Genomic DNA, 17,004 nt, shown 5'->3' on the forward strand with positions numbered 1-17,004 from the left:
GGGTCTTGCTGTAGTCAAATGGGACTGTGTTTCCGTGGTTGTATTTTTAAAATCTTTTCCCCCCTCAATTTTTTTAAACTCTGAATTAGGCAAAGATTTACATTTCAGACCATCAACCTGGTATTCAGCAGTTTAAACTTGAGGCAAGACAAAGGTGGTGGTTTGTGTTTCTACGCAGATGATCAGCAAAATCCAGGCACTGGAAACAGTGCTTCAAGGGGTGTGTGTGCTCAATGAAGAGTAAATCCTCGGAAGTTGGAATTCATGGGTGGGACAAATGACTACCATGCTCACCTGCTCACCAGCAGGTTGGAAGATTGAATTTATTCCAAAATCCCTTGGGAAAATGGTCCAGGGATCAACTTACCCCAAACCAGTCCTGGGAAACTGGAGCGCAGTTCTCTGAAACACGGGCGTGGCCATGAGTCACAATCGACAGCAACTGGCTATGACAACCGTTTGTCCCTGCATTTGGGGTTGGTTTATGAATGTTTTGAAGCACCCGTCTTTAAATATTGCATTTATATCTTTAAATGTTGTCCTGTCCTGACCTCTCATTTTGCTGATTTATCTTACTCTGATTCTGTTCCCCGATCCTCACCCCCACCCCTGGATGTCTTTCGGTTTTCCTTCCAATCATTTATTTCCCCTCTTTTCAAAACCAGCGATGGTGGTGGTGCTGGTCTCCCTTGGGATCTGCCCCATATTCGACTTTGGACATTTTCCTTGAAGTGTGGCATTACTACCCTCACAACAGATTGCTCAGGAGGAAGTTGTGGGCTGTCCGTCTCTCTGAACGCTGGGGCTTCTTCCCTTTCCTGAAGTTGGTGATACCACTTAGTGAGACCCGAGTGCCCAGAACTTTGGACTTGGCTCAGCAGAAACCCTGGTGCTGTGGAACAAAGATATTGGGGCTGTGTGGGCAACAGAGAGCTCAGTCCAGGATTTCCTGCTCCACCCGGTGCTGTGCTGCCCCCTGGAGGACACTCTGGGACTGTGTGGATGGGTTGGGGGAGGTACTGGTTTCCCTCTGAGGCTGTTTCTCGGGGACAAAAGGTTGCAAACTTGGTGGGGAAGCAAGCTGCAATCAAATAGTCTTCTGAAGATTTTTAATCAAAATTAACACCCCCAAGTGGAGTCCCTGATGCCAGAATGGTAAGCACTGGACTATGAACCGAAATGTTGGTGTTTCAAACCCACTGAGGCACTTCATAAGTAAGGCCTGGCAGCTTGCTTCTAAAGGCTACTAATAACAACACACTCCAAAATGTTCATTTTAACTCTTGCCTAATGCCTGGTGGATACTTGGGCAGAGTTCTCTTGGGTCCTGCAAATCTGTGCATGTTCAACCTTTTTAAAATTTTCCCGGTCAGGTTAATTATATTAAACAGACTCAGACTAAGGTGTTAAAGCCCTTCAGAGGCTGCTCAGTCCTGAGCACTGGATGCTCAACACTGAGCTTCAGAGCCAGTTTGGTCTTTCAGCAACTGGGAATGATGCCAGGGACTTGCCCCCAGGGTGCTGGGCCTTCCTGAAGCCAGTGTGCCAATCCATCTGGTCCAAGGTCTCTCTCTTTATCCCTGCTCTTCGACTTTTCCAAGCACGTCATTCTTTTCCTGGAACTGGCCTCACCTGACACCAGGTACAAAGTACGTGAGGTGAAGTCTCCCCATCCTTGCCTCAGAGGAGCATTCTGGTTGTACCTCTTCCCAGACAGATGTTTGGTCTTTGGCAGCCCGTGGTACTTTTCAGTATTCGTCGCCAGCACCGTAATTCAAATGCATTGATTCTTCTTTGGACTTTCTTACTGAATGTCCAACTTTCACATGCATATGAGATGATTGGAAATACCATGGCTTGGGTCAAGTGCACCCTAGTCCCTAAGGTGATGTCCTTGCTTTCCAGCACATCAAAGAGATTCTGTGCAGCAGATTCACCCAATTCAATGCATCATCGGATTTCTTGACTGCAGCTTCCATGGGCATTGATTATGGATCCAAGCAAGACACAATCCTGGGTAACGACCATCTTTCTTCCGTTTATCACAATGTTACCTACTGATCCAGTTGTGAGGGTTTTTGTTTCCTTTACATTGAGTTGCCGTCTCTGTTTGGAGGTTGCAATCCTCGATCTATATCAGCGAGCTTTAAGTCCTCACTGTCAGCAAGCAAGGTTGTGCCATCTGCCTATTGCAGTTTGTTAATAAGCCTTCTTCCACTCCTGATGTCCAGTTTTCAGCTTCTTGGGTTATTTGTTCAGCGTATAGATTAGAAACTATGGTGAAAAGATACAACTCTGATGCACACCTTTCCTGATTTTACACCAGGCAGGATTCCCTTGTTCTGCTCCAATGACTGCCACTTGATCCATGCATGGGTTCTTTGTAGGCACAATGCAGTATTCTGGAATTCCCATCCCCCCCATGCTATCATAGTTGGCTGTATAATCCACACAGCCTCTGGTTGCCACAAATATAATATCTTTATCTCACTGCCATTGAGTTGCTTCCAACTCATAGTGACCCTATAGGACAGAGTAGAACTGCCCTTGTGAGTTTCTGAGACTAACTCTATGGGAGTAGAAAGCCCCATCTTTCTCCTGTGAACAGCTGGTGGTTTCAAACTGCTGACTCTTTTTGTTAGCAAGCCAATGTGTAACCACTATGCCACCAAGGTTCCTTCTACTTCTACAGATTCACCTATTCTGGACATTTCAAGTGCAGTAGTTAGTCTGGTGTCAGTTTGAGGATTCAGAGTGAAGGGGTGGAGTCTAGTCTGTCAACCAGATCATAGCCAATGAGGCCTCTGTGTGGGCGTGGCCTTCTCTTGAGGATTCTGGGAACTCCTTCATTCCTCCTTGGAGGCAAGAGACTCTCTGCGCTCTCCCTGCAAGATATCCCTGTGGAGAAGAAACATGGAGAGAGGCTAATGGAGCCAGACCTCTGGAGCTGGAGAAGCCAAGTGGAGACCCCTGCTAGTGCTGAGATGCTTATGCCACCACTGGATCCATAAGGCTTCCCACCCACTGGCCTGTGATCTTCCTGCATTCGGTGTCACTGCATTGCATGTGTTTCGTGAGTCTGAAGAGGACTTTATAGATTGGTATCAGACATAAGGGCTAATATCGGACTAATGGACTTGATCTGGACTGGGCTGGGCTGTTTTCTTAATGTTCAATTGCTCTTGTATATAAAGCTCTTTCTTACATACATATGAATGTCTATGGATTTGTTCCCCAAGTCTACCCAGACTAACACATCAGGTCGATGGAATCATCCAATATGTGTCCTTTTGTGACTAGCTTTTTTCATTTAGTATGGTATTTTCAAGGACCAGTCATATTCTGCCATGCACCAGGCCTTCAGTCCCTTTTAAGACTGAATACTGTTCCACTGTAGGAACGTACCCCTTTGTTTATCCAGTCATCTGTTGGTGGACACTTGGGTCGTCTCTACCTTTGGCCATTACCAATAATGCTACTGTGAACATTCACTAGGTCAGCTTTTGCGTAGGCATATATTTTTCACTTCTCTTCGATAGACATCTAAGAATGGAACTCTGGGTCATGTGGTCATTCTGAGCTTAACTCTTGAACTGCTTCCCATAGCAGCTGCACTATCGTACATTCCCATCAGCAGTATGAGGGTTCCGGGTCTCCCCATCCTTACCACCACCTGTTAGTGTTCATCTTTTTAGTGGTAGCCATCAAAGTGGATATGCAGTGAGTTCTCATCGTGAGCATCATATCTTCTTAAGGGAAATGGACACACAGCAAACACAACTTTATGGAGGAAGAGGGATTTTCTAAGACAGATGTCGACTCATTCAGAAGTGCCTATTTAGCCCTAATGCATTTTGCTCTCAAAGTCCAACCCCTCTTGCCCCCACCCCCACCCCCAAATACGGCTCTTTACCACATTCATTCCACTGAGTTCGTTTCTGCGCCATAAACATTTATTGAGCCCATTTCATGTGCCGGGCACCGTGCCAGGTGCTTAGATACAAAGATGAATGCGGCACAGTCCCTGCCACGGGGAGCTTACAATCTAATTGGGACCCACGACAAGCCCAGGATTCCACAGTGTGGGGTCATCAAAAGGAACAAAACAGGAGCGGTGGAGGGTCCCTGGAGGGAGAAGTGCCCTGGGCAGGTGGGTGACAGGGACTATGGTACTGAGTGGCTCATCACCCGCAGAAAATAGTCACCCCCAGGTCCATCAAAGAGATGAGGTATCGCTTCAGAGTGCTTCCTACTGTAAGACACCAAAGCACCTTAGGTTCCCTGAAGGCAACTGATGGGGAGGCTTCACAGTGGGGAGCCTTCGGGGAAGCTCTGCTTGTCCAGTGGGTGCGTGGCCCTCAGAGCCCCCCGAGGGGGTGGCTGCTCTTGAGCTGCTGTTCATCAGAGTCCTTGGGGGGAGGGGAGAGAGTAAAAAGTCCTCTATGAAATTCTCAGGAAGATCCTTCCAGGATGAGCCTTTCTTTTGTCTGCTGGTCTGAGGCCAACCTTGAGCTTGATCCCCAAGCCCCCTGGTCAGGGGCTCTGTACAAACTGGAAGGCAGGATGGGAGGGTGGTTAAGAGCATGCATTCCGGGGACAGTCTCTGCTGTTTGAAGCTGTGCTGCGTGACCTAGCCTTATCGCTAATGGTTGATGACTTACTAACCCACGGTCACTGGTTGATTCCAACTCGTAGCGCCCTCCAGGGACAGGGGAGAACGGGCCCTGTGGGTTTTGGAGGCCACACATGTTTATAGGAGCAGAAGACTATCTTAGAGCAGCTGGTGGGTTCAAACTGCTGACCTTGTGGTTAGCAGCCCAGAACATAAACACGCTGTGCCTCCACGATGCCTTCTAATTGTCACTTGCTGTCAAGCCTGCTTCGTCTCATGGTGAGCCTCAGATAAGCGAAGAAGGAAACAGTGCCTGGGCCTGTGCCATCCTTACCACCCTTGGCATTTGCCAGCACACTCTTGCAGTGAGAGCTCCCTCTCTAAGGGGTCATGCAATTTATCTCACGTCGGGTGAGGGTATAAACACTCCATAAACGTGCCAGCTACTATGCTGCTGATAGGCATGCGGAAGAAAGGCTTGGTGACCTACTTCCCAAAATATGAGCCCACGAAAGCCCTCCGGACCATAGCAGTTAGGTCCACAAGAGATCATGGGGCAGAACTTCATTTCATTCAGGGTTTTGGGCTCAGTGCTTTCTGACCTGCTGAGAATTGGCATTTCCTCCCCAGAGAGACTGAATCGGAAACTCAGTTTTAATAAGATTCTTGTGTAGACGAATCATCTACAGACTCTATAAGAGTCGTCTGCAGATGTACAAGAATGAATCTAATTGGGACATAAGATGAGATCTTCACAGACTGTCTGATAAAGTGCTGGCCGGTGAGACCCCTGAGACTGGAAAGCATGGCCCAGCAGCTGTAACAACAGACTCAGATTCAGCAGACTGACCATCCAGAGGGACCCTCGTGATTGTGAGCCCCCTCAGCGGCAACTGACAGCAACAATCTTTCCTCTCCCAAAGGGTGCCCAGGAGCTCATAACAGCCAGACTGCCCCCTCCCACCAGCTGTCCTGCCATGCATGGTCCATGTGCGACTTTCTTGGTGTAAAGCTTTCCATTGGCGTTTGCTGCAAGACATCATTCCTCAGTACCCACCTGCCCCTGCCCCTAGAGACGAATGGACACTCACCTCAAAGGGGTCGTAGGAGGGCTCTGGGGGCGCTGAGGTGGTGTTCTCATACATGGGGTTCGAGATGTTCTCAGGCTGCTCTTTGCCAAATGTCTCCACATTGATATCTTCTTCTGACTGTTAAGAAAGAGAAAAATGACGGCCGAGAGCCTGGACCACCTGTACGGCAGGCGCCTGCAAACTGGAGATGGTGAGCAGCTAGTCTCAGCCTCTTGGACCCTTTTCTTCTTAATAGGACTCAAGTGTTGGGCTCCTTCTATTAAGATGTACGATCTCAGAAACCCCACGGAGCAGTTCTGCTCTGTCTTACAGGGTTGCTCTCGTCAGAATGACCTCAGTGGTGGTCGGTTTCTGTTTTTGATTTACTGAGATAGGATTTACATACAACAAAATGCATCCCTCTTAAGTGTCCAGCCTTAAGATCCTTGTGTTCTTTGAACCTTTTAGAGCACTTTCACCCCACTCCTAAGGAGCCCTGGCGGCACAAAGAGTTATGGTGCTGCTGTTTGGTAGCCGTTGGACCGCTGGACCCCAGGGTTGGTGGTTCGAGCCTACCAGCTGCTTCTTGATAGAAAGATGAGGTTTCTGCTCCTGTAAGGCGTTATAGTCTCAGAAGGCCTACGTGGGGTCACGAGTCAGCATTGACCTGATGGCAATGGGTTTGGGTTTGGTTTGGGGGCAGTGCTCACAGCAGCTCAGGGGGAGCGTCCTTGCGATCGGCTCCTGCAGAGATGGTTCTTCCTTGGGTGCTGATGAGTGGATTCCACCTGTAGGCCAGAGCAGAACTGCCCATTGGGTTTCTAGGTGGGCATCTTTATGCCAGCAGATCACTGGGTCTTTTCTCCTGGAACTGTGGGTGAGTTTGAACCACCAGCCTGTGAGTTAGCAGCCAAAAACTTAACCAAGTGTCGCTCGAGCTTCTTCTCTGAAGATGATTGTTGTTACGTTAGGTGCTGTTGAGTCAATTCTGACTCATCGCGACCCCGTAAGGGTCATGGGGTCTGCAGCATAACCAGCCCCTGCCCTGTCTCGCCCTCCCTCACAGCCCCTGCTGCAGATGAGCCCATGGCTGCAGCTACTGCGTCAGTCCATCTCACTGGGGGTGTTCTTTTTCCAGACTCGCTGCTTTACCAAGCGTGATGCTCTTCTCCAGGCTGGTCCCTCTGGATCACCTGTCCAAAGATCAAGTCCCACTGTCTTCGCTTCTAAGGAGCATTCTGATGGTGCTGCTTGCCAGACAGACTTGTTGATTCTTCTGGCGGGTCCCGCTGTACTCAGCAGGCGTCATCAACACCATGTGCCGAGACCTCCATTCTGGGCCAGCCTTCCTTCGTCACTGCAGCTGTCTCATGCATATGAGGCATGGAACCTACCATGGCTGGGACTCCTGTAACGGACATCTTTGCCTTTTACCACTTCACAGGAAGCGTTTTTAATTAATTTATTTTGGGGGGCAGGTTTGCCCAATGCGATGCCGACTGCCGCTTCAATGGATGTTGATTGTGGGTCCTCATAATATGGAATCGTGGACAACTTCAATCTTTTCTCCCTTTATCGTGAGGTTGCGAGGGTTTTGTTTTTCTTTAAAGAAATTTAAAATTTTATTGGGGGCTCGTACAACTCTTATCACAATCCATACATCCATCCATTGTGTCAAGCACATTTGTACATTTGTTGTCATCATCATTCTCAAAACATTTGCTTTCTACTTGATCCTTTGGTATCAGCTCCTCATTTTCCCCTCCCTCCCACCCCTATCTATCATGAACCCTTGATAATTTATAGATTATTATTATTTTGTTGTGGCTTACACTGTCCGACGTCTCCCTTCACCCACTTTTCTGTTGTCCCTCCCCCGGGGAGGAGGTGATATGTAGATCCCTGTAATCGGTGTCCCCTTTGGTTATGTTTTTCTTGACGTGGTGGTGAAATCCACACCGAAGGCCATGATCTTCAGTCAGTGCTTCAGTAAATCTTCACTCTCAGCAAGCAAGGTTGTGTTATTGGCATCCGGCAGGTTGCTGAGTCTTCTTCCAATCCTGACACTGTGTTCTCATGCATACCATCCAGCTTCTCCAGTGACTTGCTCAGCTCACAGGCTGAATAAGGTGACACACCCCTGTCCTGAGTTCCAACCACACAATGTCCCCTTGTTCTCTTCGAACAGCCGCCTCTTGGCCCATGTGCAGGTTCTGTGGGGGCACGGTGATGTCTTCTGAACTTGCTACTCTTCACAGTGACATCGGAATGGGTGACGCTCCGCGTCCACAGAGTGCCTCGGTCATAAGTTGCACAGAAAATCCTATCAGAGCAGCTCGACTTGGTCCCGTGGGGTTACTGTGAATCGAAAATTCTCTCCACCGCTCATCACAACAACAACAACAACAACAACAGACCGTGCCTCTCATACCCCATCTCTGCCACTCCCTCCCACCCAGCTTACCCACTATTCTGACTCCTATTTCCCTGGAGGGGTTGGGACTGTCCTTGGACTTAAGAGGAAAGGAATCACCCACCTGGACACTTCAGCTGACTCTTGTTGATGTGCTTAGCATCTGTCCCTGGAGTTTGTAAACATGCACGTTTTCACTAGGAGGGAGGTGAATGCTGCTTGGGGGCGAGACTGAGCCTGAGGCGGCAGCAGGAGGCCAGGGAGGAGGCACAGTACACAAGGAGGCTGCTCAATTGTGTTGCTGCCCCTGGACTCGGTCCCCAGGGTCACACACGGTCAGCCAAGAGCTTCCTGCTGGCCTGAATGTGGACTCAACCATTTGATGGGTTTAGACTGTCCTTTGCTGGTTGCAGCGTGAAGTGTCTGCTGTCCATATCCCCTGCCCAGTCTCCTGAGCCTCGGAGTCAGGCTGGAAGCTCAAGCCCATCAAGGTGAGCACTTGGCTGGGGAGTCCTCCAAGGTGGGGGCGACCCCTGGGTCCCTGGTGGGTTTACCTCCAAGTCAGCCCTGGGCCTGGAGCCCCCGAGGGTGTGTGCTGCTGGCAGTCGGTCACCTTCCTCCCCACAGCCCAGCTCAGCTGGGAGGAGCACCTTGCAGCTGCTACGGCAGCTACTCTTAGGGGCAGAGACCCCACCTCAGGAGGCAGGAAGTGCATGGCAGTGGCTGCCCCCACCCCACTGTGCCCAGCACCCCGTTAGCTCCTTGGTGAGCTTGCTGCCCCACCCAGCCAGGAGAAGCAGCCCCAGCGGGCCAGGGCTGGATTTCAGAAAGGTGTCCAGCACTGCCTTTCCCCTTTCTCCCTCTCTTACCTCAAAGTGCTGGAAACCGATGGCTCTCCGGTTTAGCCGAAAGTAAGAGTAGGCAGCAAACACGACGGCTCCGAGGACCAGAAGGATGGCAAAGAATATCCCCGGTCCCAAGCCGGTGTGGGTCGAGGTCTGTCGACAAGGAAGGGGGGGTGGTGTCAAGATGTCAACCTGGGGGACTTTCCAAGAGAGGGGCATTTCCCGGAGCACACCCATTCTTACTGGCCTCAGGCATCTTGGAGCTAACTGAGATGAAAGTATACTGATACAATCTATAATGAGCATCAAATTTTTAGGAGCCCTGGTGGCACAATGGTTATGTGTTGGGCTGCGATCCACAGGGTTAACAGTTCAAAACCACCAGCCGCTCCTCAGGAAAATGTTGGAGCTTTCTGCTCCTGTAGAGTCATAATTTCAGAAACTCACAGGGGCAGTTCTGTCCGGTCCTATAGGGCAGTGAGTTTATTTACTGGTATTTATTTATTTTGGTTAGCAATCTTTACTGTGACCTTGGACTGTGATAAGCCCCCTCAGTGACAAACATCAGTTTAAATATTACAACAGCCCAAAGAGACAGAAGCCATGACTATTGTCCCCTCCTTTTTATATGGGGAGGACAGAGACCTGGAGAAGTTACGTACTTGTCCCAGATCACAGTCAGTGAGGGTTGAGGTGAGCTTTGAACTCAGGCTGGCACAAGAGCCCATGTTCTCAATGGCTTCGCTCAGGAGCTTTCCGACAGCCAGACATGCTCGCTGGTCCCTCACACTTTCGGGAGAAAGTCAGAGAACAAACTCGGTGTTTGGGGTCATCCTAGTGATTCTGTCTCTCCTCCCAGGAGCATCATGGTCCAGTTTTTCAGAAGAGAAAATGGGGACACAGGGAGGTTCTGGGACCAGCCCCGAGCCCCCCAGGTATGAAGTGGAGGGACCTATAGCAGAAGTCAGGCTGTGCTATTCCCCCTTGTGGTTTCAGCCCCTTGTCTTCGACGGGTATTAATGGTGGCAGGGGCTACGTGGCTGTGGGGGGAGTGGGGATGCTGAACGAACTGTCCTAGATGCAGGGGCCTCCTCTGGTCTCCGGAGGGGGAAGGTGATGGGAGGTACTTCCAGCCCAGTTGACGCCTGGTGAATGGATATTGGGGCTGCCCTGGCCCCTTCTCGGGATCCTTGGATACTCACCACTGGGACCGGTGGTGCTTTTAAAGGCCCAGAAATGACATGAATGATCCCATTGGAGGCAAGGATGTCCCACTGCAGGATGGCTCTTCCGTTGACGAACCTGCTCTCCTTTTGGAGAAATGAGAAGAGGGTGGATGGGGATCTGAGGCCATTGGCTTTTCCCTCCCCGAGGGAGCAGGAGGCAGTGGTGCAGTTTCTCTAGGACATCGAAGCCATAACCTTCCCCGAGGGCAGTGGTGTAAGGCCACGCCCTGCCCGCACAGTCCAGAACCTCTTCTCCAGGTTTCTCCTCGCCATCCAAGTTTGGACCTAGGAGTATCGTAGGCCCTAAGGAGCTTCAGGGAAGCCCAGGGCCCTTTTATCCACCCCCCTTGTCTCAGAGCGAGGGGCCAGGGATTCCAAGATCGCTAGGGTAGTCCACACTCTGGACTCCAGGTCTATTCCTCTGAACTTCGCCCCACACTGTGAATAAAGGCGTGATTTATGTGATCGAATCCCTTGTTGCTCCAAGTGTGATGTTCGTGAGAAATGCACAGCCCGGGCCTCCACACCCCACCTCCTGAGTCACAGTCTGCATTTCAAACAGGATCCCCAGGGGGTTCGAGTGCACGCTAAAATATGAGTAGCACTGGTCCAAATAGACCAATCTTTAATAATAGAAATCATCTACCAGTGAAGATGGAAAAAGAGCTCCGAAGGCCTGACTCACTTGGGATTCCCCATAAAATCTGAATGTTTGGACATAATGCTCATCAATGTCACCACCTTTATTCCCAGCACCACCGTCATCACCCCATGAACATCATCACCCCAATGTCAGCATCCTTCACACATCACCAACCTCCACACCATCCCCTTCATCTCAGTTTCCGTGGAGGAAATGGAGGACTGGAGACGTGGGGCAACTTGTCTAAGGTCCCACAGAGAGCAAGCGGTACCACTGAGACTCACACCCAGGCCGTTTGATGCCCAAAGCTGGCGGGCTAATAGTTGGGTCAGATCCACAATCTGATAGACATAAAAGTGGGGATTCAAGTAGATTTGGAAACGGCTTCATTGCTCATTTCTCATGAAGCGCTCCTAAGGCCAGCGGGGGACCACAGGCCTCTTCCCCAGTCAGTGTACCACGAGGTGCAGATGAGACCTCCCCTAACTGTGGGTTGACCATTCCACAACAGCTGCTGTCTGCTAAGCACCCAGTGGGTCGGGACCTTTGCCTGCCCTCATGGGGTTCTCCCGACAAGTCCAGGGGACTTCCCTCACTGGATGGAGCTGGTCCTGGCTGGACGTGATGAGCAGCTGGCTTCCCAGTCTGGTTTGCAGGACCGTGCCGTTAACGAGGTCGTTGTAGAAGATGAGACTGACGTTGGTGAGGTGATGCTCGATGTCCCGGCCAGACAGGGTCTGAGAGGAAAGAAGAGACACAAGAATGGCTTGTCAAGGCCACACAACCTCCGGTTCTTTTTGTTTTTATTGGGGGCTTTTACGGCTCTTTTCACAATTCATCCATCCATCCATGGTGTCAAGCACATTTGTACATGTGTTGCCATCCTCATTTTTGAAACATTTTCTTTCTACTTGAGCCCTTGGAATCAGCCTATATTCACCCCTTCTCCCATGAACCCTTGATAATTTATAAATTACTATTATGTTTTCATATCTTACACTGACCAATGTCTCCCTTCATCCACTTTTCTGTTGTCCGTTCCCCAGGGAGGGGGTTATATGTAGATCATTGTGATTAGTTTCCCCTTTCTCCCCACACCTCCCCCTTCCCCTCCTGGTATTGCTACTCTCATTATTGGCCCCGAGGGGTGTATCTGTCCTGGATTCCCTGTGTTGAGCTCTTATCTGTACCAGTGTACATGCTCTGATCTAGTCATATGTGTAATGTAGAATTGGGATCATGATAGTAGGGAGGGGGAGGAAGCATTAAAGAACTAGAGGAAAATGGTTTGTTTCATCGGTGCTATACTGCACCCTGACTGGCTCGTCTCTTCCTTGTGACCCTTCTGTAAGGGGATGTTCAGTTGTCTACAGATGGGCTTTGGGTCTCCACTCCAACCCCCCCCCATACACTATCCCCCATTCACATTGGTATGATTTTTGTTCTGGGTCTTTGATGCCTGACACCTGATTCCATTGATACCTCATGATCACACAGGCTGGTGTGCTTCTTCCACGTGGGCTTTGTTGCTTCTCAGCTAGATGGCCACTTGTTTATCTTCAAGTATTTAAGACCCCAGACACTATCTTTTGATAACCGGGCACCATCAGTTTTCTTCACCACATTTTCTTATGCACCCATATTGTCTTTAGCGATGGTGTTGGGAAGGTGAACATCACAGAATGCCAGGTTATTAGAACAAAATATTCTTGTGTTGAGGGAGGACTTGAGTAGAGGCCCAATGGCTGTCTGCTACCTTAATACTTCACATATAAATATATGTACATAGATCTATTTCCTTATCATTATCTACAAATGTATTTACATATGTACATGCCTGTATTTAGACCTCTATAAATGTCCTTTACCTCCTAGTTCTTTCATCTATTTCCTTTTACTTTCCTCTTGTCCCACCATCATGTTCAGCCTTCATTGGGGTTTCAGTAATTCCTCTTACTACATTGCCCTTAATCAAGCCCTACCAGGCATCCTATGCCCTCCTCGCCATCGACTTTAGATCACTTGTTGTTCCCTTGTCCCTGGTTTTGTGACACCCCCCATTCCTTTGCCCCGCCTCCCCATCTCTCGTGTCCCCCTGGGACTGTCGATCCTGTTGTTATCTCTTCCGAATTGCTTATCCCGCCTATCTTATCTAGATAGACACGGGTTAGAAAACTCACAAACTGGGTTTGTTTTTTTGTGCCTCCACGCGGCGATTAAGAATGAGCTGAGGATATAGAAGTAGCACAGAAAGCCAGGTCTCTTGTCTGAGGCAGGGCTTCTTGCTAGGAAGAGTGGACTTTGAGGGGCCATGTTAGGGTCACGTTGTGACTCCCCCCAGTGGGCTTGGGAATCCTAACCCCTAGGCCTCCCAGGCTGGGGCCAGGGTTTCCTTTCTTTTGTAAAGGAGGCCTTAGCTGTGGAGGGCAGATCTGAAGCCTACTCCCTTTTGAGCTTGAAAAAGAGCACAAAGAGACCAAGCCCGGGGAGAGGACAGCGGTACCTGGTGGACATCTGGGAGGGACACGAGAGAAGCTGAGACAAGGACTTGCCTGCAGAGCAGGTGGAGAGAGCCTCCCCCCAGTGCCTGAAATTGAACTCCTAGACTCATGAACTGTGAAGAAGAGATTTCTGCTTGTTAATGCCACCCTTTGGATTTTCCCTAGAGCCCCACTGAGATCCCAAGAGGGGTGGGTAATGGATGGGTGGAGGTCTAGCTCCTCCTTGGTGGCTGGCAGGGCGGGGGTCTATATACAGCCCTCCCCCCACTCTGGTGTGTCACACAAACATGAGTGGGTTTCCAAAAGTGAATGGAAGAATTCTGTCATTGCATTTCCCCACGGATTTCCTGAAACCCACTCATATTTTCAGCTCTTCTCTGTGCCTCTGGCCTGGCACGCTTTGCCACTGAGCCTGGTTCTTCCATCGCCCTGACCTCACCCTTGGCCATGGAGCCCTGAGAGCCTTCTGCTAGAAGCCTTGCCTGGCCAGAGTACCTGTGGACCCCACAGAGGCTGAAAGGACTGATGGAAGGGCTTGCTCTCATGGCTCTTGCTCCCTGTCATCCCCAGGCATTCCAGTTGGGATCCCTGGTGGAGTCATGGGTTATGCATTGGGCCGCTGACCACAAGGTCAGCAGTTTGAAACCACCAGTCACTCTGCAGCAGACAGATGAAGTTGTCTACTCTTGTCAAGAATGACAGCCTCAGCAACGCAGAGGGGCAGTTCTGCCGGCCCCGCAGGTCATTATGAGTCAGGTTAGACTGATGGAAGTGCTTGCTTGTTTGGGGGTTTTTATTTTTCAGGCACTCAGACCTGGATGGACAAGCCCCAGGGGGCATCGTTTACCTCGTTTTTCTCTAGCCAGTTGTTCTGGGGCACGAAGAGGGTCCCTCCGGCGGACAGGTCCGTCAGATGCTCCAGGAATACCCGGCCCCTGGCGGAGCTCTTGGAATAGGCCAGCACTTCCTGGGGAGAGGAAGGAGGATGTCACCCGCTGGGGCCAGGGCTGGAGTGGGAGGACGGGGATGACTGAAGAGGGTCCCAGACTGCCACCCTCCGGGTATATTCCCGAGGTTGGTCTCTTCTGAGTGACCCTGGGGTGAGTCTCAGGAGCCACTTCCTTTTCTCAGTGAATCCTGTGCCCTAAGTCACAGCCATTCCACAGCTACTCAGCGTAGCTGCCGACCGGGCCTGTCCTTTATGCACAAGTCAAATTGTGAGACTCTTGGTCTCAAAACTCTGCCCCCTTCACTCAGAGGACAAGTGAAAATCCTTTCCAGACCCAGGGGACCCACACCATCTGCCGCCACTGCTCCTCTGGCCCCACACCCGCTTGCCCTCTCTCTCCTAAGCACCCTGGCTTCCTCGCTGTGCCTCCAACTTGCCTTGAGTGTTCTTGCCTGACATCCTCTGCCGGCCTGTTCCTTCCACCCGCAGGGTTCCTCTTCCAAATCTACCTGGCTTACTCCCTCCCCTCTGGTCACTTGGCTCAAATGCCATCTTTGCCATGGGCCTGCCCTCCTCACTCAGTGCTGCATCGGGACCTGGGCTCCTTCGGCCCGTCCACTCTGCTTTCCTTTGCTCTAACATTAAGCAGCTACCTGACAGGTTGGAAGTTGGAGTCAGCTCAGGGCTGCCTCGACAGAAAGGCCTGATGCTCTGCTCCCCAAAACTGAGCCCCTGAAGACCCCGTGGAGCCCGGTTGTACTCTGCCACACACGGGGTCCCCCTGTGGTGGTGCCAACTCCAGAGCAACTGCTCAGCCTTCTCGTCCAGTTCCTGTACGGTTCACTCTGTCTGTTTGGATCCCTGAAGCCGCTCCAGCACATGGGAAAGGCGCAATCACTATTTGTTGAATGGGGTGTAAGACACGGCACGACACAGTCTGACTTGGTTGTTTTGCAGACAGGGCCTCCGAAGGACCTTGCCGAAGGGCCTTGCTTTGGCACTGCCTCCCCCCACTCCATACCCCACCACAACCCCTGCCCAGGAATATCATCATCAGCCACACTCCACAGCAATATTGATCAGAGTATTTCTCTTCAGCTTCCTAATCTACAAAATGTGTATATTAACCACAGTGACCTCATCAGTTTGTATGTGAATTTCCTCCTTCCCCAGGTGTTTATCGAGCACTGAGTATGGCCTGCCGGCCACTGTCTGAGGGGCTGGGGATACAGTGGTACATGAGGCAGAGGACACCTCAGCCTCGCCTGGCTTGCATCCTGTGGGCCAAAGGAAGTGGGTTTTAAGGGGGGTCACTAGTAGTACCCAGTGCAAAGCAACTGCCCAAGACAAGCTCGTGACGGCTGGTACTATTCTGGGTAGCTCAGCGTTTCTGCTCAATCCACACTGTATCTTTCTCCAAACAGGGGCAGTGTCTTCAGTGTGCTTATCCTGGAGGGTATTGAAGTGACTTCAAATACAGAGCTCAATGCGCATGGGCTCCATACTGCTAATTTGGCCCCAAGGGTGACCACCGCAAGACTTTGTGAACCGTGCCCATCCTGACAACAGAGCATCTTATTCCTGCAGAGCAGCCACTTAACCCCCAGAGCTCAGGTTCTCAAGCAGATTGCCAGGCCTTTCTTCCATGTCTGTCTTGGTCTCCAAGTTCTTTCCAAACCTGGTCAGCTCTGTAACAACATGCTATGTCAAATGAATGGTGGCTGCCCGTGAGGCGCCTTGGCTGGGAATCAGACCCAGGTGTCCCTTCAGGATGGTGAGCATTCTACCACTGACCCACCGCTGCCTCTCTATTGCCTGCCACCGAGCCCCCGCTCGGCTGCAACCCTGGCCCAAGGAGACAGCAAGACGCCCTGCTGCATACCGTCAGGAAGTTGGTGAGGGAAGGGAAGGACATCAGGACTTGCAGCAGGTTCCCGCTGCACGAGAAGCCGTCTCCCACGTAGCCCACCTTGCAGGTGCAGTTCACGTCTGGAAGACAGGAACACACAGGGGCTTGTTTACAGTGAGGAGCTTTGCTTGGCCAGTGGCTGGCATGTAGCTGGGGTAGTTCTTTACCTTTTATCCGGTAGCAGAAGACATCCCACATCTCGCTCTTGTTGGCTCTCACTCCATAGTTGATAATCCCAACCACGCCGGACCCGCAGTTCTGGGAAGCATAGGCTGTGGGGTAGGCAACATGCCCCGACTCCAGCCAGCCCGCTGAGCAGAGGTGGTATTTGGCCTGTGGAGACAGAGATGGGGCCATGGATCAGCTGTAATTTCCTATCTGTCATGGGACTCTGCAACTCCATGGAGTCAGTGACTTACTGCCATGCCATTTTGTTCACCAGTCTGTGCCCTGTGCTCGGCACAGAGCAGGCTCCACGCCCTTCATACTCATTCCCTTTGCTCTAAAGAAAGAATTGCCCAAGGAATGGCGGTTCTTCTGCATATGGAGAGATGGCACTCTAGTGGATCGTTATTATGCATGGAATTATGTCTCCCCCAGATATGTGTGGGACCTCTACTCCCTACAGCACTTGTGGAAGTAAGCCTGTTGGAAGTAGGATATTCTTGGTTGTGTTCGGTCAAACCCAAGTAGAGTGGGTTCTAAATCTGATCACTTCTGAGCTACAAAAAGAGCACACCATCACACATGCTTACACACACACACGGGGAAAGACAGAAGCCAGGTCCAGATCCCAAGCACCAAGGAACCCCCAAGGCTAGGAAGGGATTGACATG

At 50.9% G+C, this 17,004-nt stretch overlaps 1 protein-coding gene across 1 annotated transcript in view; it reads right to left on the reverse strand.

Moving 5' to 3' along the window:
• Positions 1-4,358: 4,358 nt before the first annotated feature.
• STAB2 (stabilin 2) overlaps positions 4,359-17,004 on the reverse strand; it is a 165,884-nt gene continuing 153,238 nt past the window's right edge. Inside the window, exons 62-70 of the mRNA XM_075552708.1 lie at positions 16,336-16,501; positions 16,142-16,248; positions 14,158-14,277; positions 11,406-11,546; positions 10,711-10,713; positions 10,143-10,250; positions 8,965-9,093; positions 5,704-5,820; positions 4,359-4,409 (exon numbers count right to left, since the gene is read on the reverse strand). Coding sequence (XP_075408823.1) covers positions 4,359-4,409; positions 5,704-5,820; positions 8,965-9,093; positions 10,143-10,250; positions 10,711-10,713; positions 11,406-11,546; positions 14,158-14,277; positions 16,142-16,248; positions 16,336-16,501 — 942 coding nt within the window. The remainder of the gene's footprint in view (positions 4,410-5,703; positions 5,821-8,964; positions 9,094-10,142; positions 10,251-10,710; positions 10,714-11,405; positions 11,547-14,157; positions 14,278-16,141; positions 16,249-16,335; positions 16,502-17,004) is intronic.

Source organism: Tenrec ecaudatus, chromosome 6 (assembly GCF_050624435.1).
Source record: "Tenrec ecaudatus isolate mTenEca1 chromosome 6, mTenEca1.hap1, whole genome shotgun sequence".
In the NCBI taxonomy this organism is placed as follows: Eukaryota; Metazoa; Chordata; class Mammalia; order Afrosoricida; family Tenrecidae; genus Tenrec; species Tenrec ecaudatus.